Genomic DNA, 27,280 nt, shown 5'->3' on the forward strand with positions numbered 1-27,280 from the left:
GCAAGCTCTTCTGCCTTGATGATCTTTTTGCATTTTCTTTTTTGAGGTTGAATTTAGAAGTACTTTGTCAAACTTTCCCAACCCCACTCCCAGCCAGGAAAAGAAAATCTAGATAGACTCTTTTTTTGGGATAAGTGCATCCTTTTGAGTACATCCAGTCCTTTCAAATTGCTGTCATTGTTGGTCTATTTTGAAATAATTTCAAACCCATAGAAAGATTGTAGGAACAAACACCGCAAAGGATTTCTGCATCCCCGTAACCAAGATTCCCTGATTTTTTACATGTTGCAGAATTTGCTTCATCACCTTTTCTTTCTACATGAAAACATTGTCTTTTTCTGACATGATCACTCCTTACCCCTAAATACTTCCATCCACCATGGGCCTCCCAAGAATACCTCCTCCTTGGTCACCTCACACTGCTGCCGATGAGGAAATCAGCACTGACTCAACAGGACTGTCAGCCCACAGACCACACTTCGCCTGCTACCCTAACGTTGTCATCTTTTCCTTTCTGGTCCAGGGATCTGTCACGCATCATCAGCTCCTTCATATGGAACGGTTCCTTAGTCTTTCATGTCTCTCTCCACCCTGACAGCCTTGAAGAAAGTGCGGGGCTTTCATCCTTAGGGAGAGCCCCAGCCTGGGCCCACCTGGTGTTTCCTCATAACCAGACTGAAGCCATGCATTCTTGGCAGAAAGACCCCAAAACTGGTGCTATGTTCGTCGAGGTGCATCCCTTCAGGAGGCTCAAATGGCCACCTGTCCTACCACTAGTGATGTTGACCTAGACCTGGTCACATTGGTATCTCCACAGTCTCCCTGCTGTGAAGGCCTTATTTCCCGTTTGTGTTTGGTGAGTATTTTGTGGGGGAGATACTCCAGTATTATGCCAGTATCCTGATCCTCATCTAACTTCCACCCATCAGCCTTAGCTTCCATTGAGAACATTGTGATGATCTATTTCCATCATTTCTTCTACATTTATGAATTGATATTATATTAAAGGAGGAGTTTCCCCTTCTCTCTTTAGTTATGTAACTATTCATTTATTTGGTTATTAGTAAGGATTCAAGGACTCACATTTATCCATTGGGCTATAATCTATAGTTTAATTTATTTTAATATTCAAAATGCCATAGATTTTGCCCTTCAAACTGACTCTCCTTCCTTTGGCATGTCTCTTCATTCTTTACTTTCTAGCTCAAGGTGTTCCAGGCTCATCTTGTCCTTTCTCTGCCCCAGCCCTGGAGTCAGCCGTTGCTCCCAGGAGCCACATTCCTTCTGTTGGAGGATGCTGCTAGAAACAACGCTCTGGGGTCTGAGCTCCGGGTGTGTTCCCTGCTACCGGAGGTGTCATTGCTTCTAGGTGCTCTCAGTGGGAAGAGCTGGGAAACACGGGTGCGTGCACACAAAGTGCTTGTGTATGTAGATGTGTGTGCATGTATATCCACAGTGCATGCATGAGGACTTCCATCTGTGTGGTGTGGGGGGGTAGTATTTCACAAGTCCGTAGTGATAACTTCCAGTTCTAATACGCGGAGGCTCTTTGTAAGGCTCTCTCTCTCTCCTTTTCCATGAGTAAATCTCCCTTCTCATAGAGCATGAGACTTGGCTGTTTTCTTCAACAGGGTATATATTTGCTCAATCAGTGAACTTTTGTCTCAATGTAACCAGTACTCTCAACCATGCTGGCTGCCTTTTCACCTGCCAGATCCCCTCCCGGACCTCACTGGCTGCCTCAGCTGCAAGCAGGCCACTGCCACCACCTCCTGGTGACGCCCCCACTACCACCCCACTCCCTGTGACTTCTGCTGGGAGGGAAAAGGACAATTGAAGGACAAGGCTTCCATTCTTTGTTTTTTTTTAAAACAACTCGAAGTCCTTTGGTGATTTCAGGTTGATGGGAGTTAGGAAATGGGAACAGAGCGTGCCTTCACCTCTGCATGGCTGTGAGATGTGTCCACTTTCCCTCTGCCTTGTTTTGCCTCCTCACCTGGGGTCAGGTTGTATCAGGTGTCTCACCAGACCCCAGTAGCAGGTAGCTGACCCTGTGGTTGTTCTAAGGGAAGTCAGTTCTGGTTCAAAGCCAAGGTGTGGCAGTGAAGTTGAGGCACATTTTCTGGGTGCTTTCTATCCTGAAAACACATGGTCTACAGTCCCCCTTTTTTTCTGGGTGACATGTGAGGTATGGTGAGAGGTGAGTCCTGGAGGACCTCTTTGGCCTCCTCTGGTGTCCGTGATGGGGTGGTGAGGTAGGGCCGTCATAATGAAGGAGGCCCAGTGTCTGAGAGCTCTTCTTTGCAATACTTAGGGTTTACCACAGTGTTCTGTGCAGCTCCAGTTTCTGAATGTGCTCGGGAAAGACAGTAGACGGAGGGGAAGGGGTCATAGATGGGGGCCCAGGTCTTCTGGGAGGCCCTATAGGAATCTGTTTTTCCTTTTAGGTTATGAGTGAGCTGTCAGCTGATAAAACACTATGGCAGCTTAAAAAACTGTGAACTTCACGAAAACTAATTCAGAATGGACCATAGACCGAAATGTAAAACGCAAAACTGTGAAATTCCCAGAAGATAACATAGGAGAAAATAGATGTCCTTGGGTTTGATGATGACTCTTAGATATAATGCCAAACAGTGCATGAAAGGAAGAATTGATAAGTTGGATCCACAGTGAGGATGGGTAAAGGAGGTAGGTTATAGAATTTTCACTCAGAATTTTCACACACCTGGCAGTAGGCGCTGAGCTGTGTTCAGGAGCAGAAGCGAGGAGAAGGTGAGAATGCAGGACATGGCATGGCCCAGACAGATGCCTGTTCAGCCAGGGGCTGGGTGCATGGTCCAGGGCTCGGCCCACCAGGTTACAAAGGCCCCAGGTCAGACTGCATACATCCACATCCAGTGTGTCAGTCAGATCCGGCCTCTGCCCCTAGAAGCTGGAAGAAGGTGGAGCCCCAGTGACTCTTAATTATTGATGCTCTGCCTACCTCAATTTATTTATAGAATATCTGCTTCCTGCTTAGTATTCTGTGAGGACCTTAGAGCAGAGGTAATAAGCTGTGGTTCCTGGCTTCCAGGCACTTGTGTCTAGTGGGGAGACAGCGTGCCCCACATGACTGGGTGCAGTGTGCTCAGATGGTCCATGACACGGGACCCTCTCAGGTGAGCAGGCCAGGGAGACCACAGAGCAGAAGTGACTTTGGGTCAGTAACACTTCCTCCCAATGAGAGGGGACAGAGAGGCGGGGCTGGCGGCCTGTCCACATAGGACTACACAGACGCACAGCACCTGTGTGACAGTGGGAAGAGGGGCAGGTGACCTTCAGGGGAAGTTGCAGTTAGCAGACAGACATGGGGGCAGATTGGAGGCGGAGTCGAGAGTGTTCCTGAAATCTGGGGCCCCAGACGTGGGGACAGTTGATGACAATCAGGCAGGATGGAGACTTACCTTCTCCTCAGGACTGGGGCCTAGAGAGGCCAGAATGCCTCGCTGTGGAGCTGGCCTTGTCTCTAGGCCTTGTGGCTGTGGGTGGGTGAGAGGGGTCCCTGAGGGCAGGGCAGAGGTTTCAGTTTTTGTGAGTCTTGTCACCATGGGATGGGCACTTAGTAAGTAGTTGTCCGTTGAAGGAAGGAAGGATATTCATTTAGCATAGGTCTTTATGGGGGCGTTTTAGGCTGGTACGATGGAGTTTGTGGAAAAGGCTGGGGAGAAGAGGCCAGTCAGGAGGGAGGCTCAGGACAGCAGAGCAGGCACGGGCAGCTCTTGTGAGGAGGACTTTGGCTCACCATGAACTGGCTATGTGCTTGAGTGGAGCTGGCCAGGCCTCGGGTTCTGGGAGCTCTGACCTTCAGGATTGCTGAGGCCAAAGCACAGAGCTGGAAGGGCAGGCCTTGCGGGGGCACCATCCTCTGGGGAGCTTTGGGCCAGAGCACCCACCCCATCATGAGTCAGAAAGATCCTTCTAGTTGATATCAGCAAGGAGCCAGGCTGGAGGAACAGACTCGAGCAGGGAGACTTGGGTTGGGAAGACTCAAATAGGGAGACTTGGGAGGGGGGAAGTCGGGAACAGGGAGACTCTAGGTGGGAGACTCAGGGGAAACTTGGGAGCGGGGAGACTTGAAGAAAGAGACTCGGAAGGGGGAGACTCGGTGTGGGGAGACTTAATGTGGGAGACTCGATGTTGGGGAGACTTGATGGGGGAGACTCAAGTGGGGAGACTCACGAGGAGACTCGAGCGGGGAGACTCACGGGGAGACTTGAGCGGGGAGACTCGAGGAAGACTCAAACAGGGAGACTTGGGGGAGACTCAAGCGGGGAGACTCGGGGGAGACTCGAGTGGGGAGACTCGGGGGAGACTCAAGCGGGGAGACTCGGGGGNTCGGGGGATACTCGAGTGGGGAGACTCGGGGGAGACTCAAGCGGGGAGACTCGGGGGGGAGGCGGGGGGGGGGGCGGGGGGGGGACGCAAGGGGGAGGACTGGGGGGGGAGACTCGAGTGGGGAGACTCAAGGGGAGACTCGAGCGGGTAGACTCGAGTGGGGACACTTGAGTGGGAAGACTCAGGGAGACTCGAGGTGGGAGACATGGGGAGACTAAAGGGGTAGACTCAGGGGGAGACTTGAGGGGGGAAGTGAATTAGCCAGAAGGTGAGCGAAAGTTTCCAGGAGAGAGGTGACTCTAAGACAACAGGGGGTGGGAAACAGGCGGCCGCCCACAGTCTAGAGTGCTAGGGACCCACCCAGTGCCATTTGCGTGACAACTCCCTGGTTTGTTGAGGACCCAGTGCTGGGGGAGGTCATGTCATAGGATTGTGCTCAAGAGCCTCCTGCAACCCCACACAGAGCAGGGTTGGGAGCCCACGGACTCCCCTGTGTCCAGAGGCCATGGCTGCAAGGGGCTGCCATGGTGAGTCTCATTGGCAGAAACAGTGCCAGAAAGCTCTTCAGTCACAGGCGGGCTGGGAGTCGTCATCCCCCAGCACCAAAGGCCACCGTGGCCCTGCATTTTCCTTCCGCCTAGACAAAGCCCAGAAAGCACCCCACCTGGCTGCCTCTGACATCTAGTGAATGGGGGTGCATCCCCTCTTACGGAAAGTGTGCACTCTTTTATTTTTTTCCAACAAAGGAACAAAGAGGAATGGCCCTTTCTTCTTTCCGTGTGTGCACACGCATGTGTGTGTGAGAGAAGGGATAGTCCTGGACAATACTGTCACAGGCAGCCTCTGCCTCACTAAGCAGCAGCCAGGGGCTCGTTTGTGTCTCAGGCCCTCTTGGGAGCAACGCACCCCCAGGCTGTCTCGCAGGCCTGGGCTCTCAAACAGGCCCCTCTCCCGCCTGAGGGATGGGGCAGCTGGAGCCCGGCATCCCGCAGTTGATAGCGATCCTGCATGGCGTGTTGATCGATGGCAGGACCTCTGGGTCCCACTTACCCAGGCTGAGTGGCACATTGTCGATAGCAGTCAGTTAACCAAGTCCTTAGTAACCAGCTGGTCTCATCAGCACCTCAGCCCTAGCCACGGGTTAAAACAGAAACCCCTCCTGAACAGCTAGATTGGACCTGACGAAGATGAATGTCTAATTCACTCGGAATCTCCTTACCGCTGCCTGTAATAAAAAGCCTGCTCCATATATTCACCCCCCTGCTGATGTTTCTCTGAAATTAAGTATCAGGAGGACATATAATAGCCCAGTTCCACACCAGGCCAATATTATCAGATTGATGTCAGCAGTGATAATAGGAGAAGGATAAGTTGATGAGATTCCATTTATTAAATAAAGTGAAGAGAGCACACAGAGGATTTGGGGCCGCACGTGTGAGCAGGCGCTGGGCGCGCTCTGCAGGAGAATCGATGAGGGAGAGAGAACAGGGTCTGGGGTCTGGCCCCGAATCCCTCTTCTGGTCCACCTGGGAGCTGGAGTGTCCGCAGGGATGGGAGAGACTTGGCCGCCTACAATGTGTGCGCCCAAGATGAGAAGGTGCCACCCATGCTCCTGCCAGGCCGGTCTCATGGCAGAACACTTCCATTCACTTCCATTTGCTTTTCTTCCCACCTCTGTGTTGATGTGGCAGGCTGCCATGAGTTCGTGTCTTCCTCTCTCGCTTTCCTCCCTGTGGCTCCTGGGCTGGGAGCTTCCTGGCTGCCCACTGGGAGTTGGCAAGCTTCTGCCCCATGCAGAGCCCTGCCTAACATGGTTCGGAACGACTGTCTTTGGTTTTTCTGAGTACCCTTGGTTGTCTCTTTCAGAATGTCTTGGAATTTTCTCAAGGCAGAGTGGAGCTCATGTGGCGATGCACAGAGCAAGAGCTATGGAGCTGAGCACACTCTGCTCTTCCTATCCCGGCCCCTCCCACTGCTCTGTGACTGTGGGCCAGTCACGTGAGCTGCCTGTGACTCACCAACCCCATCTGCAGAACGGGACAGGAAGGCCCAGCTCACAGGGTTGTTGTGAACCTAGAACACAGGAGGTGCTGACAGGCAGAAGTTCCCAGGACCACAGACATCTAGATCCACTCTCAAATGAGGCCGAATTTTCTGCCTGTGCTGTTGACCATCAGCTCCCCTCCCACAGCCTGATCCTCACCCCAGATCTCTCCCACTGCGGAAGACTTCCTGGGCAGCACCTGGAAGCAGCTTTAGGAACCTGCTCATAAGCTACGGCTCCTCCCCTTTTCTGTTATGTGGGTTAAGGTGAGTCAGTTCATCTCTAAATAAGATAACACCTTACAGGGGAGGATGGAGATTGGGGACACCATGTGCAGACCCTGGCATGGAGCCTGGCATGTGGTGGCCATTGGAATGTAGCAGCTATTGCTGATGTGCGCCTGGGCCCAGCCACCATGCCGTGGAAAGTGCACGCTGCTCTCAGAAAGGGATCAGTGATACATTGGTCCCCCGGTCATTCCTGCCCATCCCTGCTCCCCACTCTACTTCTGGGGAACGGGTCCAACCCCTTTGTGGCATGCCTGACGACATGGGTTTCCCAGGGCTGCCAAAACAAAGCACCACATGTCAGGCCTTTCAGCCCAGAAACTTAACCTCTCATAGTTCCAGAAGACAGAGGTTCACAATCAAGGTGTTGGTGGTCCAGGCTCACCCTGAGGCTGGAGGTGGAATCTGTCTCGGCCCCCCTAGGCTTCTGGTGGTGCTGGCATCCTTGGCATTCTGGGACACACATACTGGCGGGCACACATATCGCTCTACTGTCAGCCTCAGTCCCCGTAGTGCCTCCTCCCTGTGTGGTGGTCTCTGTGTCTTGTCTCTTCTTCATATGAGAATATGAATGGGATTCATACTGGATTAGGGGCCTACCCTGCCCCATATGCCCTTGTCTTAACTAATCACATCTGTAACAACCTTGTTTCCCAATAAGGCCATGTTCCAAGGCTCCAGGAAGGACATGAATTTGAGGGGATCATTAAACCCACTAACCTTTGCACATGTCTAGTTCTCAGGAGTCCCTGGACCCCTCAACCTGACCAGGTTGTCTTCTTCTGATAACAATTTGTGACCAGCACCCTCTCCAAACTAACTTAATCCAAAAGTGGAACATATAGGTTTGTACTACAAGAAAGCTAAAAATAGTACCTGGCTTCGAATTGAGGAACTCATTTGGTGTTTGGATCTGTTTCCTTTTGGACAGTGGGCCGTGGAGTTTGGAAGCCCAGTTTTATGTTCTCCCTGGGGGATCACGGTTTCACCCCATGAATGGGCCCATGAATGGGTTTGTACTAGCCCAGGCTGGCTCATGCGGGCCAAACCCATGCTACCCACGCCGGGAGGGGAGACCTGAGAAATACAGGGGTGTCTCTGCCTTACCTGAGAGTCCTGCTGTGTGAAGTCAGTGCATTAATAGACAGCGATGGCACAGCTCCTGCCTTGTAGCACTGCCTGGTCCAGTGTTTCCTTACCTTCAATGCCCCTGCTTGGCAGAGTCTCAGATACAGCCAGTTGTGTGCTTTGAACCAGCAGGCTGTGCTGCTGACTCTGAGCCAAGGAGAACAGAAGGGACAACCTGACCCTGCCCAACAGTCTGCAGTTCCTATCTAGGCACAAACAGGCAACACTTCATAACCCAGTGGCGGCCCTGGACCCAGGAGGTTTGTGCAGTCATGGACAGCTACATAGGCACTTGCCATGGACGGAAGGGAAGGCTGCGCGGACACCTGCCGTGGACGGAAGGGAAGGCTGCGCGGACTCCTGCCGTGGACGGAAGGGAAGGCTGCACGGACACCTGCCGTGGACGGAAGGGAAGGCTGCGCGGACTCCTGCCGTGGACGGAAGGGAAGGCTGCGCGGACTCCTGCCGTGGACGGAAGGGAAGGCTGCGCGGACTCCTACTGTGGATGGAAAGGAGGTTGCACAGAGGTCTGCTGTGGATGAAAGGGAAGGCTGCACAGACTCCTGCTGTGGATGGAAAGGAAGGCTGCACAGAGCCTTATCACTAATGGGAAGGAAAGGCTGCACGGAGGCTTGCTTGGATAGAAGGGAAGCGTGCAGATTGTCTTGGATATGAAGGGAAAGCTGCACACAGAATTCTCATGGATGGAAGGAAAGCTGCACAGAGGAATGTTTATGATGAGAAGGGAAGAATGCAGAGCCTTGCCATAGATGGGAAGGAAGGATGCACAGAAGCTTTTCTGATGAGAAGAAAAGGCACAAAACCTTGTCATGGATGGAAGTGAACGCTGCACAGATGTCTTGTCATAGAAGGAAGGGAAATCTTCAGAGACATTTGTTAGGGAGGAAGGGAGGGCTGCACAGTGGCTTGTTGTGTTATGAATGGGAAGGAAGACTGCACAGAGGCTTGCCATGGCTGTGTAGGGAAGTCTCCACACAGAATTCTCATTCCTGCACAGATGATGGGAAAAGAAGGCTGCGCAGAGGACTGTCATGGATGGAAGTGAGCACTGCACCAAGTTTTGTCTGTGAGGGAAAGGAAGGCTTCAGAGAGGCTTTCTGTGCATGGAAGAAAAAGTTGTATGCAGGGTAGTTAGAGACAGAGATAAAGGCTGCACAGAGGCCTCCCATAGAAGGAAGTGTAGTTTACAGGGGCTTGTCCTATAAGAAGGAAGGTCTGCAGAGAGGCTTATTGTGGATTGGCGGGAAGGCTGTGCACTAGAATGTCTATGAAGGGAATGGAAGACTGCAATGAAAGTTGTCAGATAGAAGGGAATGCTACAGAGAGACTTTTTTTCTTTTGAGACAAAGTCTCGCTCTGTCTCTCAGGCTGGAGTGCAGTGGCATGCTCTCTGCTCACTGCAACATCTGCCTCCTGGGTGCAAGTGATTCTCCTGCCTCAGCCTCCCAAGTAAGTGGGATTACAGGCTCTTACCACCATGCCTGGCTAATTTGTGTATTTTTTGTAGAGATGAGGTTTCACCGTGTTGGCCAGGCAGGTCTCAAACTCCTGACCTCAAGTGATCTGCCTGCTTCGGCCTCCCAAAGTGCTGGGATTACAGGCATGAGCCATTGCATCTGGTCTGCACAGGATTTTCATGGATGGGAAAGAAAGGCTACACAGAGGAATGGCTATGATGTGAAGGAGAGGGTGTTCAGAAGCTTGTCATGGGTGGGATGGGGCAGCTGCACAGAGCCATACCATTGTTAGGAAGGGAATGATGCAGAAAGCATTGTTGTTGATGGGAAGGAAAGGTTGCATGGATTGTTGTTATGGATTGAAGGTTGCATATGTCATAGATGGGAAGCGAAGGTCACACGGAAGCTTGTTATGGATGAAATTGATATGGTTTGGCTCTGTTTCCCCACCCAAATCTCATCTTGAATTGTAATCCCCACGTGTCGAGGAAGGAAGGTAATTGGATCATGGGGCTGGTTTTCCCCAGGCTGTTCTCACGATGGTGAGTTCTCACGAGACCTGATGATTTTGTAAGGGGCTCTTCCCCCCTTTGCCTTTCTGTCTCACGTGCCACCATGTAAGATGTGCCTGCTTCCCCCTCCACTGTGATTTTAAGTTTCCTGAGGCCTCACCAGCAATGCAAAACTGTAAGTCAATTACCTCTTTTCTTTATCAATTACCCAGTCTCAGGCAGTTATTTATAGGAGTGTGAAAACAGACTAATACAAAAAAAAATGAATACTGTACAGAATGTTGTCATGTAACTAAGGGAAGACTTCATAGAAGCTTTCCATAGATAGAAGGAAAAGTTGCATAGAAGCTTTGCATGGATTGGAAGGGAGGTTGCTCAGAGGCGTGTCATGAGTGGAAAGGGAAGGGTACAGAGGTTATGGATGCAAGGGAAGGTTGCACAGAGACTTATGATAGTGGACCCAGACCAGAGAGAAGGAAGAGGGAGGGAGGATCTCCTGGGTCTCTAGCTAATTATGGGTTCTTCACCAAGTGTAGTGCATTCTGCCTGAGGAGAAATGGGAATGAGACCAGGGGCCAGTCAGCCACCAGACATGTGAGGTCAGTTCCCTCATCCAACTGGGGATGGGCTGGGGACACAGACCACCTTCTCAGGGCACTCAGGCTGGCGGCAGAGTTATACCAGCTCTCCGACAATGGCAGGGTGACAGGTCACAGTGTCAGGGTGCTTGAGGTAGCCTGAGGTCCATGGGAGACCTAGCAGGCCGTCAGGTCTGGGTATAGTCTAACTAGGCCTGAGATCTGGCCCTGCTTTTCAAATGACGATCTTAAGCAAGTTACTGTATCACTTGGAGACTCTGGGTTTGTTTTTGTTTTGTGTTGTGTTGTTTTGTTTTAAGGAAAAACAGAGTTTCTACCTTATGTGGGCCTGCTTGGGATTAAATGAGATAATGCTTAGCACATTGTGTGGTGAGTTGTAATTACCCAAGAAATGAGTTTTTGAACTGCCTTGGTGTTTTAGAAATCTGTGGCCTGCGTTATGTTCTAAAAGCATCACTGTTGGCTGGAAGTAGAGAGGACCATTGAGAGGCTATTTAATGACAGTGAAGACAAGGGCATGGGCTAGGGCTCTCCTGTAGGCTAGACTTGGGGGCGTTCTGTGGGCTTGGGGGCTGGAGAAGTTGGGTGCTCCAGGTATGCAGCTGGACCAGCTGGGTGTTGGTGCTGCCTACCCAACTGAAATTCAGAAGGAGATGCTGGGGTGAGGGCTAGCCATGCCTGGTCCCAGTGGGCCTGTGGCCACCTGCTGGGCTGCATGGCAGGCAGGAGACAGCAGGTCTTGAGCTGGGCACCATGCTGGTGTGCTGAGAGGACAAGGGCAGGGCCACAGGTGGAGCTTACACACAGGCGGAGGCCCAGGGTCCAGCAGAAGAGAACCAGAGTGAGGGACCAGAGAGGCAGTGAGGGCCAGGCGGGTGTTGTCAGCCGAGCAGTGAGGCTCGGCATGGGGCCCAGGGGAGTGGGGCAGGGGGAGCCCCAGGCAGCACCTCTCTGAGCAAGGAGAAGCTGCTGTGGCCTGGGATGGAGATGGAGGCAAAAGGGGGTTTCGATTGGAAAAACTTTTCCATATTTTGAGAGATGAATGTGTTTTGGGTGGAGTGCGGGGAATGGAGAAGGTCCAGGAGAGGAGGTCAGTGGGAGAGGCCTGCTCAGGCACAGGGGTTGGGAAGGAACCACGTGGGGCCTCTACACTCTGCTGTGTATGTGGTCTCAGCAGACAGGGTGGGAGCTCTGGGGGTCAGGCAGACCTATGTGGCCTGCTCGCCAGGGACCAGGACCCATGTGCCCTGTCCATGGTCATCACACTCTCAGGGCCATCAGGAGGCTGTGTGTGGGGTCTTCTGTAGTCCTATTTACTGAACGCCGATGATTCCTTCAGGGCCACAGTGTGGTACTGAGCACATTCTGACTGGGCCGTCTTGGGCATCACCTGCCATTCTCCTGCCATCCTGTCAACAGCTCTGTGGGGCAGGGTCCTCCTCCGTACCTGATGCACCGACCACACAGTGGGAAGTGACAAAGCCAGCGCCTTGCCCCAGATTTGTCTGATCCCAGAACCTGTGTTCTTTCCACTAGACCAAGAGTCCCAGCCTCAGGCATCTGCTAGCTCCTTGTTGAAGGGACACTGTGATTATGCAGACACGCTAATGCCTTAACATGCCTGAGGAGGAGGCACTACTGAGGCTGGGTGAGGTCTGAACTAGGTCTTGAATGATATCAGAGCTTATGCTGTAGAGGGAGGGACCCTTTAAGGTAAGGTTCCACCCTCCAAGCCCTACGTCTGCAGTTCCACCACCCCAGCATACCCTCAGCTCTTCTCTGCCAAGTGCCTCCAGTAACCCAGCCTTTCTGCAAGTGCACCCCACTCCGGGCCCTGGCCCCACCTCAGTTTCTCACACTGATGGCTAGGTTGCTGTGAGAACTGCACTTCACAGCACACACTTCTGTTCATCTCTGGGGCAAGCGGTGTTACTGTTCCCATTGTACCGATGAGGAACATAAGAGCCAGTGAGGCGAGCCAACTTCCTGGGCATTGCCTATGATGCCTGTGCAAACAGACACCCCATACACCAATGCAAATGGCATGAACCCCTTCGAAGCCACATGGACCATTAGATCTTCATTCTCCAAGGAAATGTCCTCACACAGGGGTACAGGACTTATTTCTATCCCTGGTAAGTTCGTAGCACACTTTGGGTACCTTTATCTGTGCATGTGAAGAGTAGCTGTTTGCAAGACGATGTTTTTGAACATGGGAGCTGTTTTGTATGCATTGTAAACAGGGTCGTGGTGTGCCAGGGCTGGGAGGGGTTCAGGGTGGATAGAGTGCACCTACTTTTGTGAATGGCTTCACCCAAGGCCTAGCCCTGCCTGCTTCAGAGAAAGCTTTTTATTTCCAGAGCTGTTCTCTCCCTCTCTTACCCCATTCAGAGCCTTTTTATGGACAAATGGGTGAAATTTCTTCCAGTTGACATTTGCCTCCCATTCTGTCTCCTCATATTGTTCTCATAAGTCCCAGCAGAGAGGCTGCCATGGTCCCACGGGCAATACTGGCATGGACGGGATAGATTTCACCATGGCCCAGTTTCTCCTGAACTGGGAGCCCACTGGGAGGTTTGCCCTCAAAACACAGAGGCCCTTGCCCTGGGACCTGAAACCAAAGTAAGAAAAGCCAGTGAGGAGGGGACACAGCCAGGTTGACCATGGGGAGAGGGGCAAATGTGGCTGTGTCTTCCTGTGCGTTGCCATTCCGCAAAGGAAGTGTCAGCGTCTCTGTTGTGCCTCTGTAGAGGGCAGGGCTTGGCAGGTCAGCGCTCCAGCTCCATGAGGCTCAGCCGCACGACTCAGGCTGGGGCCACTTAGCCTCCGCCTGTCCTGTCCCTGACACCTCCTTTCACATAGATCAGTAAGCCTCACAGAGTTACAGCTTAGGACAGCTCTGCCCTTACCAAACCTGGGGCTTCCCCTGAGCCACTCACCATGACACACAGGGCCCCTCAGTGCCTGCTGGCCTCCACGGTGCAGCCAGGAACCAGGCTCACCAGGGCCCCATGAGGGCAGGGTGGGGTCCTGCTTCAGGGTAGTGCAGCAGAGGCTATGATGGAAGTCATGCTCTGGGGTCTCAGACTCTAGAGGGCCAGCACCGTCAGGAGGAGCAGAAGACATGGCAAGAGACTGGTAGGAGGGGACAGCAGTACAGGTGACGGGAGAGAGCCCAGGGAGACTGGCAGTGCCACTGAAGGCGCCCACTGCCCTGCAGATTTAACCCTGCCTGGGGAAGGGAGAGCACAGCCTTCCAAGGATGGAGAGCCAGGGAGCAGAATAGGAGGGGAGGCCTCTGCGATGAAGGCAGAGAGCCAAGATCTGACCTGTGACTTAAAAGCGCTCTTAAAACAGGTGTCCCAACAGTCAGAACCAAAGTCGTGTGTGCAGTCCCTGGGAACGCCTGCCTGAGACAAAATGCCATGAGACCAGCTGTCCCCCAAGAAAGAAGCAGCCTAAAAAGCCCACAACTAGACGTACCCATGTCACAGTTCTTAAATACAGATGTGGAGCCATGCTTAAGCACCTGGGGAGGAATAAGGGGCTGCCCCAGACACCCTAGCTGTATTCTTGTCCCAGCTGCCTGTGCGGCAGCTGACGCAGGCCAGCAAAGTGGGTCTCCAGAGCCGGGCAGAGGACTGCACGCCAGGGGCTTATCTGCCCTGCATATGTAAGAATGAGAGGTCAGTGCAGATAAAAGACCTCCCCCCACCCCCCGCCCAGTCCTCTTCAGGAAATAAGAGGACCCTTTAAGAATTGGTGTATACAATGTAGACATGAGCCAGAATTGTGACTTTAATGGCTAGGATGGGGTGGAATTCAAGGACCCAGGCCAGGGCTAGGCCACCATGGCCTGCCCCGGCAGGAAGGGGAAGGCGTGCTCTGCTTTCACATCCTTTACCTCGGCAGTGGTGTGGCATGGCAGCCACAGGCGGCTGCACCCCACCCCACACTCATCCCTCCCCGTCTTTAATTTAGGGACTGTTCATTTTGCTGGTGCCCTGGGGATGAGTCTTGCTGGCCTTAGCTGAACATGGGACACACACTGCTCATGTTAGCGATGGGTTAGACATGGGTATGTGACCTGGTCCTAGACAGTGAGTGGAGGAGAAACCTGGAGTGGGGTTTGAGGGGAGCATTGTCCCGCCTAGTCAGATGAGACAGCAGAGAGACCTGCTCCTCCCTGCTACCTTTGATCTCTACTGCAGAGAGGACTGCACTGCATTCAGTGGCCTGAGGATGACATGGACGAGAAGGGAAGGCCAGGCCTGGGTGGCATCACTGCTAAGTCAGCAGTGTACAGAAGTGTCCACCCGCAGACTTCTGGAGTGAGACAGCTAAATACAGGGTCCTGTTCCCAAGCTGTCGATCATACTGATGCTGGTGGTTTCTAGCTGAGGAACTGTGTTCGAGATATTGTTAGATGATAATGACTCTGGAGACCCTGGTAGGAGAGCAACTGACCTACATATCTCTCTCTCCACGTGCCTGGAGCAGAGCTGTGGCATGTGTGACAGTGATCCTTTCTATTACTAAGAAACTTAAGGAATGGCTTTCTACATTTTTACAGCTCTTTTTGGTGCCCTTAGCCATGAGTGGTGTTCAATTTGGAAAGGCTGTCAAGTGCTACAGTAGGTCCATCTACAGCTGGGAAGGGTCCTGGCCTAAAACCCACTTAAGAAAACAAATTAGCAGCAACAGTACATCCAAAGGCATGTAAATAAATATGCCCCGCTCCTCCACTGTCCAGCTGTGTGGCCTTATTTCTCTGAGCCTCAGTTTCCTGATTTGTGTGAACAGCATGATGAACGATAGTGTCTGCTACCAGAGCTGTGAGGAGCAGCACTGAGCACGTGCAGCAACCAGAGGACAGCGCCTGGCCGGCAGGGAGTGCACAAATGTGCTGCTGTGTGTCAGTGTGCGAGTGTGTGTGTGTGTGTGTGTGTGTGTGTGTGTGTGTGTGTGTGTGTGTTAGAGAGGGAGAGGAGTCTGGAAGGAGACCAACCGATCCAAAACTATGCTCAGGAGGCTGGGCCAGTGACTGAATTTAGTGTCATCTATGTTTGCTCTTTTTTCCCCACAATTTTAGAAAGTGAACTTATTCACTTTTGTGGGTTCTAAAACTACTTTGAAAAAGAAAGAAAAGAATAGTAAATTACCCCCAAAGTATTATCGTGGTTACCTCTAAGAAGTAAAAAGAACATTTTTCATTTCTTCAGACATTTCTGTAGAGTTCATTTTCCTTGTTGCACACATATTAGTTTTAAATCAGGAGAAAAGTAAGTCACATGATTATAGTCATGGGTAAACCACAGGCACAGGAAAGCAGCTGACAGCTATGCTGGGCACAGTGGGGCGGGCTGTCCCAGGCATAGAGGGATGGCTATCCTGGGCGCAGCGGGAAAAGCTGTCCTGGAGGTGAGCTGCACCGTCCTCATGGGGGCCCTCCAGTGGGGGTAAGCTCGCTGGGCTTTCCTGCCTCCTGGAGGTGCTCAGGCCCCAATGAAGGAGCCCGGTGTGGAGCCCCAGACCACAGCACATTTCAATGTCTGCTATATTGTGAGCCTAAGCCACTGACCACAGGGCTTGACCCCTGCGACCGTCCTCTCATTTCTAGAATGGGAAAGCACAGTGCTTCTCTCTGAGGGTTAAAAGGACGCTGGTGGGTGTCAGGGGCTTAGCCTAGCGCCTGGCAGGTAGGTAGAGTGAATGTGAATTCTCTCCCCTGCCTGCTGGCACCTGAGCCCCAGGCCTGCCTGCTCATGTCTTCTGCAGGCCCCGCAGGGTGGAGCCCATCTGCTCAGGGCTGCAGGCCCAGATCCTCCACTGCTACCGAGATCGCCCGCATGAGGTGCTGCTGTGCTCAGACCTGGTCAAGGCATACCAGCGCTGCGTGAGCGCCGCCCACAAGGTAAGGCCTTGCCTGCCTCCCAGGTTTCCAGGGGGCTTGGGAGGTAGGGGAGGTACCTCTGTCTAGCATTGGAGATCTCTGCCTACCTTTTCCTGTTAGAGTCAGATGCTCCACCTGGAGGTATCTGCATTTGCAAAGGGAGGGATTCTTGAGTCTTCACTTTCCTCAGTCACCTGCACACTCTCCTGGCTGCTTCCAGGAGCGCCTTGGACATCTGGCGCTGGGGATATGATCCCTGTGGCGTTTGCCCTGTTAGGCTGGGTGGGAGCAGGCTGGGTGAAGTCAGGCCCCACCTTGAAGGGCCGGGCCCCTTGTGGGTGCCAGGGATTTCTTAGCTCTTAGCACTTAGGGGTGGGAGTGTGGCAGAGGCCCAAGTGCAGACTGGGGGTCCCAGCAAGGACAGGCCGTCTGGAAGAGGAGTGGGAGCAGGTACGGCCATCAGAAGCTGCTCACAGCCACCCTCCCTGAGCTGGTCTAGAGGGGTGTGCTGACTTGGCCTTCCTGGTGAGTGGTCTCAGGCCTCTTGTGCTCTCTGGTCACCTCCCACTCCAGTGGGCCTCGGTTGTCCTGGATGCCTGCGATGTGCTCCCAGCCAGTTCCTACTGTCTTCCTCCCCCACCCCCAACTGCTGCTGTCTATCCTAGATAAGTCCTCCCCCTTCCCAGGTCCCGTAGGGTTCTCTGGTGCAGTCAGGCTGTTCCCAGCCACACCTCACCCTTGCCCCACCCCAACAGGACAGCTCCCACCTTGGGGAGCATCATTCACTTTCAGGACACCTAGTTTGGGTTCCCTGAGGAGTACAGCCTGTTTGTGAAAATGTATGGGAGAAGCAATAGAATGAGGTCTCCTTTCCCACAGAAAAGCCTCTTTGGCCTGAGTAGGAGACAGGCTGCTTTAGGTATTTGGGGTGGAAAAGGCTAAGGCCGGATGCTCTGTGCTCTCCAGCTATGTCTGAGGGGAAATCTCTCCCACTGACCTGAGCGGGGTCCTGCAGCCCCGGGCCTGTGAGAGCTTCCTCGGGTCATGCCCTGCTCACACCCATCTGCCAAGGCTGATTGTTCCACCCTGGGCTGGTCACAGCCCCGACCAGCACCGACTGTCCCTTCATGGCCAGAGCACAGCCCAGAGGTAGCTCCACACAGGACGAGTGGATGCGAGGCCTCTGTCAGTCTTCTGAGAAAGGGAAGCCCTGGGTAGGACAGGCGGCCTCCTGCTCCATCTCAGAGTGTGGAAGGCTGCTCACTCTGCTTCCACGTGGGCAGGAGGTGCTGGGGCGCTGTGTAGGCTGGGCCAGACCAGGGCCCTTCGCACCGACCAGACACTTAGCTCCCTACTCACCAGCAAGATGAAGCCTCCAGATCCTCCCCACACCCAATCAAGGGCAGCTCCAAGTCTCTGTTCATCACACACCTAACTCTTTACCCAGGGATCTGCTGCAGCCTCTTGGCTTCCTGGCAGGGCCCACCCCTCAGTGACCAGCCCTCGACTCCATCCTCTCTCCATCTAGCCTCACCTCTGTGGTAATTTTCAGCCCCTACCCACCACTCCCAAGAGTATTTCTTTAACAAACACACCTCACCAATATATATTTCTTGCACCTAAGCAAAAATGTGATTACCAAGGAAGACAGATCACATTAAACCCTGAGAGAGGCTCTGGGACACTGCCAGGCCTGTCTCCCTCCCGTCCCCTACCCCTGACATGACTAGCAAAGAAACCGGAGACTGAGTGATGGCAGTGCCAGAGGCGCTGTGCTGCCTTGGCAGTGTGTGCATTTGGGGACAGCATATTCAACCTGACTCCCTTGGAGCCCCAGCACCCAGACACTTGGTTGGTGCCCTGTGTATGAGATATGGCAAATACTGGAGAAACTCTCACCACCCTTCACCAGCCTCCACCTCAGAAGGCTGCTGGCAGAGCCAGAGAGCTGGGGGTGAAGGGTCCCTAAGAGAGATTTGCTTCTGCAAGGGGCCAAGTGGCAGGGGACAGAGGCCCACATGGTCAAGGGCCTTGGGGTGGGACAGCACTGCTTCTCTCTCCAGGATCTAGCATCTGCCCTGGGGCTCCTAGGGCAGGTTGGTGATGCCTAGGCCCAGAGCCTGGCGCCTGCCTGTGTATGAATGTGCTGGCCGTCTCAGATGAGGACAGGGACCTCAGGCTCTCCACAACAGAACCCTGACTGTGTGGACCCCAGCATCCCAGCAGGCTCCCACTGAGCTGCAAAAAAATCAGAGAACAGAGGGGAGGCCTTGACAAGGCAGAGCAGAGTTGGGTTAGACTCTTCTATACCCAAGGTGCTTGTCAGAAACACCGCAGCAGGTTGAGGGGATGGGGGCAGGGGACCTGCCTTCTGAGCCAGCCCTGGGAGAGTAGAGGAGAGGGGAGCGTGTGCTGGTGTCACTGTCGCGTGCAGTGAAGGCCTGTCCCCTGCTGCTGGGGACTGTGCTGGGCTCCGGGGTACAGAGGTGAAGAGATTCACTGATGGGTCTCCAGGTGAGGAGGGAGACCAACTCATAGCTGCTCCCTGGGACGTGCTTGCTGTCACAGGGCACTCTGCACAGAGCTGGTGGGCATGGGCGGAGTGGGCCCTGACTCAACTCTGACCTGTTCTCTTTGTAGGGCTGAGGAGCAGACATCATTCCCTGTCCTGGCAGTGACTTGGAGCCCTGAAGAAGGGACCAATCATGGGACCACAGTCCACAGAGCCCTAGGCCACAGCCACTGTGCCCTGCCGTTTCCTGCTGGGCCCCGGCATATGCCCCTGAGCCTGGGGCTGCCATGTGTTTAGGAAACAAAGTATGCGCTACTGTCTGAAAACAAATAAAGCAGATGCCTTTGTTTTCAGTGGTTGACTCACTGGCAAACAGTCACTGCTGCCTACTCTGCGTCCAGCCCTCTGCTGGACACCAGCGAAGTGGAGCTGAGGAAGATGGGCTGCTCCCCTTGGGGAGTCCCTGGACTGGCAGGGGAGATGGCCTGGGAACCCCTAATTACATTGCAGCAGCAACAGCAGGCTGCTGCGGAAGCAGGGATGAGAAGGAAGGGGAGCAGGCCTTTCTAGGGATGGCACGGAGGGAGAGCAGGCCAGCTTCCTGCAGCGAGTGCTGCCTGTGCCCAGGGCGGAAGCTGACCAGACAAGGGCAGGGCAGGCCGGAGACCCAGCAGAGTGGATCCCAGGTGTGAGGGCAGCAGGGGGTGGAGGAGAGCAAAGGCAGGCAAGGCATTCAGGTGGCATGGCTGCAGAGGCGGCAGGACTGGGGTGCGGCAGGCTGAGCTGGCACTGTCTCTGAGTGACGTTGCTCCGGCTGTCAGGTGGTGCCAGGGAGACAGGACTCAACGCCAGGGAGCATCACCAGTGTGTAGGGCCCCGCACAGCTCAAGCCCAAGGCGGGTTAGTGGGGCTGATTGGCAAGACTGAAACCGACTGAGTGACAGAAGAGGCCAGGTGACTTTGAAGTCTCTGACTTGGGTGTTGGGGGTTCTAAAATAAGGAATGCAGGGATTGAGGAGGGCAGATGACAAAGTGGGTTTGGGACGTGCTCTCCCTGGTTGGTGTCCAAACACTGGCCTTCCAGTCCTTGACCTTTGGCCATGTCCCCCACCCAAGGTGCCCTGGCCACACTCAGCCTGTACCATGCCAGCAGGAGGATTTTGGGGTGGAGCCTGGGATCCTCTAACTGCTCTGCTGGTGACCTTGGGTTTCCTGATAGAGCCCTTGAGGAGTCCCCATGCCATCTGGAGCTGAAAGCCCACAGCCTTGACTCAGACTTGGCAGCACAAACTTCCCTTCTCAGATTCTCAGACTCAGAGCTCAAGGGGTGAGTTGGGGATTAGGCGTGTCCTATTGGCTGGGCGGGTAGCATACTAGCAGCCAGGCAGACAGCTTTGGGAGACTCCCTCTCTAGGAGTCCCGGGTCAGCCTGTGGAAACACACAAGGAGACTCCATGCAGTGTGATGCTAGCGAGGAGGGGTGGGGTGCACTGGGCCTGAGCCCTTGGCCTGAGCGCTTCGGGGAGGGGCCTACTAAGAGGAGGGGTGAGGGGTCACAGGTCAGGCCTGTCCACCATGCTGTTCTGACTCCCTCAGAAGTGTTTGGCTTCCAAGGCTTTGTCCAACTTCAGATCTCACAGGAATAACTTTCAGCTGTTCATCCCCTTCTCCAGGTGTCACTTTTGGGGGTTAGAGACGCATCCTGGGGTGGGAAACGGACTCCCAGGTACACAGACACCTGTGGGCTGGATGTTGCCTGAGCCTGTACTAGCTCGCTCTGTCTGGGTAACAAACCACCCCCAGACTTCATAGCTTAAAACAACGCCCATTTTATGTGGCTCATGATTCTGCTGGGTGGAGCCTACGGCCCAGGCCCATTCATGTCAGCCAACAGACCTGTGACCCCAGATGGCCTCCTGTGTCCAGCGACCAGCGGCCCCATGGTTTCTTCCAAATGGCCCCTCCTCCTCCAGGCTAGTTCGGGCTCCAGTTTCAGGCTCCCACACAGCCAGAGAGCCAGCTTCCAGGGGCATGCACTTCCTGATCCTCTGCCTGCAACTCCTTGTTCCTTCATTCCCTGGTAGCCAGTCTGGTCAGACTGCAGTTGGCCTGAGAGGAGTGAAAAGACCTCTTTGGCCTCTGAGCTCCACAAAACTACCTCCTGCTTTGGGAATGGGGCCAGAATGAGGTTGGCAGTGGCAGTGGAGGGTAGCAGCAACAGCCCTCTCCCAGGGCCTGTGCAAAGAGGCGTCCAGGGACAGAGGCTGGCAGAGCAGCCTCATGAGATGGCACTGTTACCCACACATCACTGCATGATTGACTCAGACCAGGAGCTGACAGAGGTTTGAAGGCCAAAGAGCAGAGCTGGGGAGCAAGGCCACAGGTGTGGGAGGTGCGGGGCAGGGGCTGGTAAGGCTCTCCAGGGGCTCATGCAGAATCCAGGGCCCTTCCTTCAGGTCCCCCACTGCCTCTGGCCCCTGGCTGGCTGAGTCTGCTTACCCCTCTCCCTCCTCCCCATAGTGTCCTTAGCCCTGGGCCTCCCACACCCCCAATTCCACACATCTGTCCCCAGATCTTGCAGGATTTTCATAAACTTCCACTTGGTCCTAAAAATAAGACTCACGCCTGACCCTGACCAGTCTGTCCACTTTCCACCTCCATGTCTGGCTCATGGCCCCTGCCTGAGACTCTTGCCTCCTCCTCCTTCGGGCTCTGTGCGGGAGCTTCTGGTCTCCTTCCACATTCCTCAAGGGTTAAGCACTGTGTGAGTCCTCAGAGCCCTCCTCCTGGGTGCCCACCCAGCCCGGACACAGGCCTCCAACCCAAAGGCAACACAGTGTGTGCACAGCCCGCCGGCTTCTCAAGATCAGCCTGATGTGGGCTCCTCTTGGCCACCCCTGGTCCCTGGTACAGGCAGGTAGGGAGTCGTTTGGGGACCAGGACTAGTCTCAGATGAGGACAGGGCACCTGTCCTCATGATGATGAGATGTAAGGACCATTACCAGCTTCTTCAGTGTCTCCGGGCCTGTTGGCATCTGCCTGGAGTCCTGGGTCTTGGCACCTCCTGTAGTGGGTTCAGGCAGGAAGGGAGCCCGGTGCACACAGGAAAATCCACAGGCTCTGCAGGCCTGGGGGCCTCAGTTTAAATCCTGACTCTGCCTCCTGTTGGCTGCCAAGAAAGGCCAGCAATTCCCTTAGGCCTGAGCCTCAGTTTCCTCATTACAGAACAACTAAAGCAGTGTCTAGGATTTATAGGGAACACCAGTGGCCCACTCCACATCCACCCATCTTCTTTTAGAAACAGCTTTTCAAGTTTTCTGAAGAACCCTCTCCCCAACTCTATCAACGACTCCTGTTCCCCTCTTCCTACCACCTTCACCTCCACACAGGGAGAGGGTTCTAGAGAGCAGAGCCAGCAGAGGCACACAGCCAAGGGATGGAGAGACTGTGCAAGGTCATTGAGCACCTGGATCCAGCCAGACCTGAAGTTAACATGAGCTAGCAAGTTTCCTGTTTTGTCTGAACTGGGTTTTTGTCATTTGCAACAGGACTTCTCTGTGAGAGAGCATTGTTCTGGGAAGCAAATGTTCTCCTGTCAGCGCCCAGCTTCCCTTTCCTTTGAGCCAAGTTGAGGTGGCAGGTTTGACTCTTCCCAGCCTGGGGAGGGGAACACTGGCTTACACTGACTCTCCCCTCAGGGCAGCTTCAGAAGCTATCCCAGGCCCAGCTACAGACTCTGCCATAGGGACCACAGGGCAAGACTCAGGAATGGACTTTGTAACTGGAGAGGAGCAGACAGACATGCTGGTGGCAAAGTCTGAGGCTCTGATAGGGAGGTGGGGGAAGCGTTCTGAGATTTCTTCAACCAGACCAGTTGGAAGTGAGGCACCCACGCACACCTCAACTGGTAAGCTCCTGTCCATCCTTAGGGGCCCAGCTCCGACTTCCACCCCTCTGTGCCCCCATGCGCACCTACATACCTTTAGGTAGAGGCTGGAGGCTCCTCTGAGTGAGTCCCTGCAGTCTTCACCTGAGGGGGTAGAGACAAGATCTGGGGGAGCTCCAGTGGATGGGGCTCTACTCCCCAACTCCAGCACCCCTGAAGGACCAGGGCATGTTCAATTATTTCTATCAGCTTCTCTCTCCCTCATTGTTTTCTGGGGGCTTTGGATTGGGATGAGGGAATGAGCTCCTGACTGTGCACATGACATCGTGCATTCCTCTCCTTGGGTCTCAGTGTCCACCATGCAGGATGATTGTGCAAATGTGTGTGCATTGGTGTGAACTGTGTGTCCAAGTATGCAAGTGTGTGTGTATGGGTCTGTGTGCACATGTCCATCCTGCATGTGTATCCATGTGTGTGCACACATGTGAGTGCATGGTGCGCCAGCACACATGTGCAAGCATGTGCATAGGTGTGTGTACCTGTCCATCTGTGTGTGTTCATGTCTGTGCATGTGTACTTGAGTTTGCGCACAGCCAGCCAGTCATGCTCAGCACCTACGGATGCTCACGGGCTCTTCCCAGCCTGGATATCAGCCATTTCTCCACTTCCTCAGAGCCAGATCTTTGCCCCTCCCCTACTGGAGACTGTGTGTGTGTCCCCAGGGCCATCTGTAACACTGCGTGGGAGTGTGAATGTTTGTGTGTTCTCATGTGTACCTACACCTCAGTACCTCCATGTGGCTGTGTGTGGTAGGAGGTCAGGTCTGAGAGAGAAATTCACGGGTGAGGAGTGTGTCCAGCAGGGTGTGCACCTGGAGGCGGATGCTGCAGGCTCGTGCCCCGGCTGAGTGACCGTTAAGCGGGAGTATTAATACTCATCCCACCAGTTGCAGGGGCATTCTTGGTGACGACATTGGTTGTATCATTCAGGGTCCAACCAGGAAAATAGCACCCTCGCTTTTGAGCAGGGAGAGTTGAATGCAAGGGATTGGTCACAAAGGAGATGGAGGAACTAAAAACCCAGATGGGATAGTGTGAGAGATAACTCAGATCAGCAGCCGTAGGACCTCCTGCCACCTGGGGCTGCAGAGACAGGGGGAAGAGGCAGGATCACCCAATGGAAGCTGGCACCGCAGGGGCCCTGCACAGGGAAGCTGGGGCCTCTAAGGAGTCACAGCAGCTGTGAGAGGGCTGCCCATGACAGAGGAGGTGGAAATGCCCTGGCTTCGTTCTGCCCTTAGCCATAGGTAGTGCCTTCCATGGCGGAAAGCCGGCTGCTGCCGGCCACCCCCTGTGGTAGAGGAGTGGGTCTGAGGAAAAGGCCCAGGAAGGTGTCTTAGTGGGACCATGTGGGCTGTGCTGAGTGGTGTGTGTGCCTGCATGTGTGCCTATGCTCAGGTGGGCATGTGAGATGTAGCTGGAATGGCAGGTGTGTGCATGTCCCTATGCACCTTTATTCCTTGTGTCAACAGGACAGCCTACAGAGAATAGTGCCAATAATCAAACTGAGCATTTATCAGACCTTTACCATGTGCCAGGTACTGTGCTGAGCCCTTTATAAATACTTACTTGGTTAAGGTTTCACATGACCTTGTGAAGTAGATACTGCTGTTATCCTCATTTTATAAGTGGGGAAACTGTGGACAGAGTGTGAGTGATTTGCCCAAGATCACGCAGTCTAAGAGCCAGGGCTGGGCTTGGAGCCACCTGGCTCTAGAGTCCTGTGCCTAGTACCAAACTGTGCCTGCTGTTGGAGTCAGGGCCCTGCCTGTGTGCCAGGCGGGGCTCTGACACCCAGAGTCTTGCTCTGCTCAGCTCCAGGGACCCAGCTGAGGAGCCAATCCATTCCCCTTGCCTCTCCAGATGGGAAAGGTGGCCGCTGGCAGAAATGGCTGAAGTTTGTTCCTTCCCACATCATTACTGGCCTGGGGAAGTCCTGTGACCCCAGGTCAGGATCTAAGCCAGGCACCACCAGCAAGGTGGCTGTGAGCCCTGGAACAACAGTCCAGGTGAGGTGGGAGAAACTGGTCCTGCCTCAGCCTCTCGCTGCACCTCACCCTCCCATGGCACTGCCACCCCCGCAGGTGCAGATGTGGCCGAGATGCCCAGAGTCAGGTGACTGGGAGGGGAGTAGGAGCACCCAGGAAGGTGCAGAGTGGTCACAGTGGTGCTGCCACGGGAGGTGAATCACTGAGACCTCCTGGGAGGCCTCATTGGGTGAAATGCATCAGAAGCCTTTCAGAGTGTGCAAACTCACAAAAGCAAGCAAAACAAACCCCACAACATCCCTCTGTTTGCTATTTACAAGAGACATCACCTTAATTATGAGAGCACAAGTTGATTGACAAGAAAGGAATAGAAAAAGTCCTGCAAACTGTAAGAAAGCTGAAATGGTTGTATTAGTATCAGACTGAGCAGACTGAGACAGGAAGCATTATAGGCAACAAAAGGGGACATTTTAAATAACAGAAGGGATAGCTCACAGGAAGACTTAGAACCCCAAAATAAAACATGGGTGCACCTAACAAAGAGCTTCAAAATACAGGAAGCCAAAACTGGCAGAATGGAAAAAGCAGTAGCCCAGTCCGGAATCATCATTGGAGATTTGGCAATGTCTACACCGTTTGCACAGCAATTCTAACACTAAGAACCAATCCTAAGGAAGGAAGCATGTGTGCAGGTCCTGTGTCCTGGGCGCTCATCCTGATGTCTGCTCACTGCCTCCTCCCTTTGTTCACACATAGCCCTGACGCACCCGCCCTGGAGCCGGAGCATCCAAGCCTTGAGCCACTCCTGAGCACGTAAGTCTGTTTTCTCATCTGTAAAGTGGGGAAAAGTACAGGCACCATCCCCTAAGGGAGTTGAACGCTCATGGAGTTGGGAACATAGGGCAAGTCTGCCCTCCAGGGAGGCCTTGGCTGCTGAGAGCCACTTTACCAACAATCACACCCTAGGGGCCAGGAGCTTCATCCCTTGCCTGGTGATGGGGTGGGTTGTAAAGGGTGTCTTCACTGGGAGTGACTTGGAAGGGGGTCCCAACTTGGGAGCTAGCCCAGCCCGCCCTCTGCCCACTGCCCCCTCCCTCATCATGTGGGTGTGGACCCTGGTACCTCCTGAGAACTGCCCTGCAGGTTCATCTCTGAGTCGGCTGCTCAGAGCACACAGGGAACTAACATCGCTCTCCCCTTTCTATCCTAGGTGCCCTCCAAGCAGTAGTGATACCAGTCTGTTTCCTCATGGGCTTAGGGTCTAGCAGGAAAGGTGGCATTTGCCATCAATTGTGGTGAGGCCCCCAAGCTCAGGGCCTTGGAGCTTGGCCTAGGTCAGTGGTCCCCAGCCTTTTTGGCACAAGGGACCAGTTTTATAGAAGACAAATTTCGCATGGATGGGGTTGAGGCGGTGATGAATGGTTTCAGTATGAAACTGTTTTCCCTCGGGTTACTGGGCATGAGCTAGATTCTCATAAGGAATATGCAACCTAGATCCCTCACATGTGCAGTTTACAATAGAGTTTGTACTCCTATGAGAATCTAATGCTGCCTCTGATCTGACAGGAGGCGGAGCTCAGGGAATGCTCGCCGCCCGCCACCCCTGTTCCTAACAGGTCAGGGACTGGTACTGGTCCACAGCCCGGGAATTGGGAACCCCTGGCCCCGGTCATGTGAGGTTAGAGGGCTGAGCCGGTGCTAGCCAGGTGAAGGGGCTGCTTTGTTCATGCATTTTTCAGGGAGTGGGAGTTCTTTTGTTGTTTAGAGCCAGTATCTCACTCTGTCATCCAGGCTGGAGTGCACTGGCTTGATCCTAGCTCGCTGCAGTCTTGACCCCCTGCGCTTAAGCAATCCTCTTGTCTCATCCTCCCAAGAAGCTGGGACTACAAGTGTGTGCCACTAGTGTTTATAATAGTGTCAAAATATTGGAAAAAACCTAAATGCCCAACAATAGGGGATGAAATAAAATGTGGTACCTCCATAAGATAACTCTAAAGCCTCTAAGAATAGGGATACTGAGTGTATTCACATGGCACTCTCTCCACTCCACTTAAAGTAGCATGCACTGTACAAACTCATTCTTTAGATGAAAAAAGTCTTACCTATGCATATGTAAAAATATGTAGATGCCCAGAGAAAAAGGTCAAGAGCGTTATACATTAAAATGTTATCATGCTTTTATCTGGGGATAGGATTATGGATGTTTTGGTTTTTGTTTTATAATTGACTGTATTTTCTGTTTTTCTACATTAATCTGAATTTTGCTTATTACCCCCAGGCTAGAAGCCTCCTGAATGTAGATGTTGGACATGGTCTTCCACAGTCTGGGCCTGTCCGGTCGTGGCCAGGCAGGGTCCACTCTTCCAACACATCTGGAATCTTCACTGGGTGCTACCTGGGCCCAGCTCTTCAGCCCCCAGGCCGAGCCTGGATCTCCTTGAGTAAGGTGCTTTCCCTGCCTGCCAAGCAGGGAGAGGCAAGGGGATAAACCCTGCGGAGGAGGAGAAGGGGGAGGAG

General features: G+C 53.7%; 1 protein-coding gene across 3 annotated transcripts in view; it reads left to right on the top strand.

Annotated features, from left to right (window-relative positions):
* The window catches only part of CHCHD6 (coiled-coil-helix-coiled-coil-helix domain containing 6), a 241,147-nt gene extending 221,956 nt beyond the window's left edge, over positions 1 to 19,191 (top strand). The window contains exons 7-8 of one of the 3 annotated variants that reach the window (XM_025377587.1): positions 16,204 to 16,339; positions 18,959 to 19,191. In XM_025377587.1, coding sequence (XP_025233372.1) covers positions 16,204 to 16,339; positions 18,959 to 18,964 — 142 coding nt within the window. In that variant the 3' untranslated portion in view covers positions 18,965 to 19,191. Of the gene's footprint in view, positions 1 to 16,203; positions 16,729 to 18,958 lie in introns of those variants that run through there. The other 2 variants (XM_025377588.1, XM_025377586.1) reach the window with 2 other exon arrangements.
* The last annotated feature ends 8,089 nt before the right edge of the window (positions 19,192 to 27,280 follow it).

The sequence above is a fragment of the Theropithecus gelada genome, chromosome 2, assembly GCF_003255815.1.
Source record: "Theropithecus gelada isolate Dixy chromosome 2, Tgel_1.0, whole genome shotgun sequence".
Taxonomy (NCBI): Eukaryota; Metazoa; Chordata; class Mammalia; order Primates; family Cercopithecidae; genus Theropithecus; species Theropithecus gelada.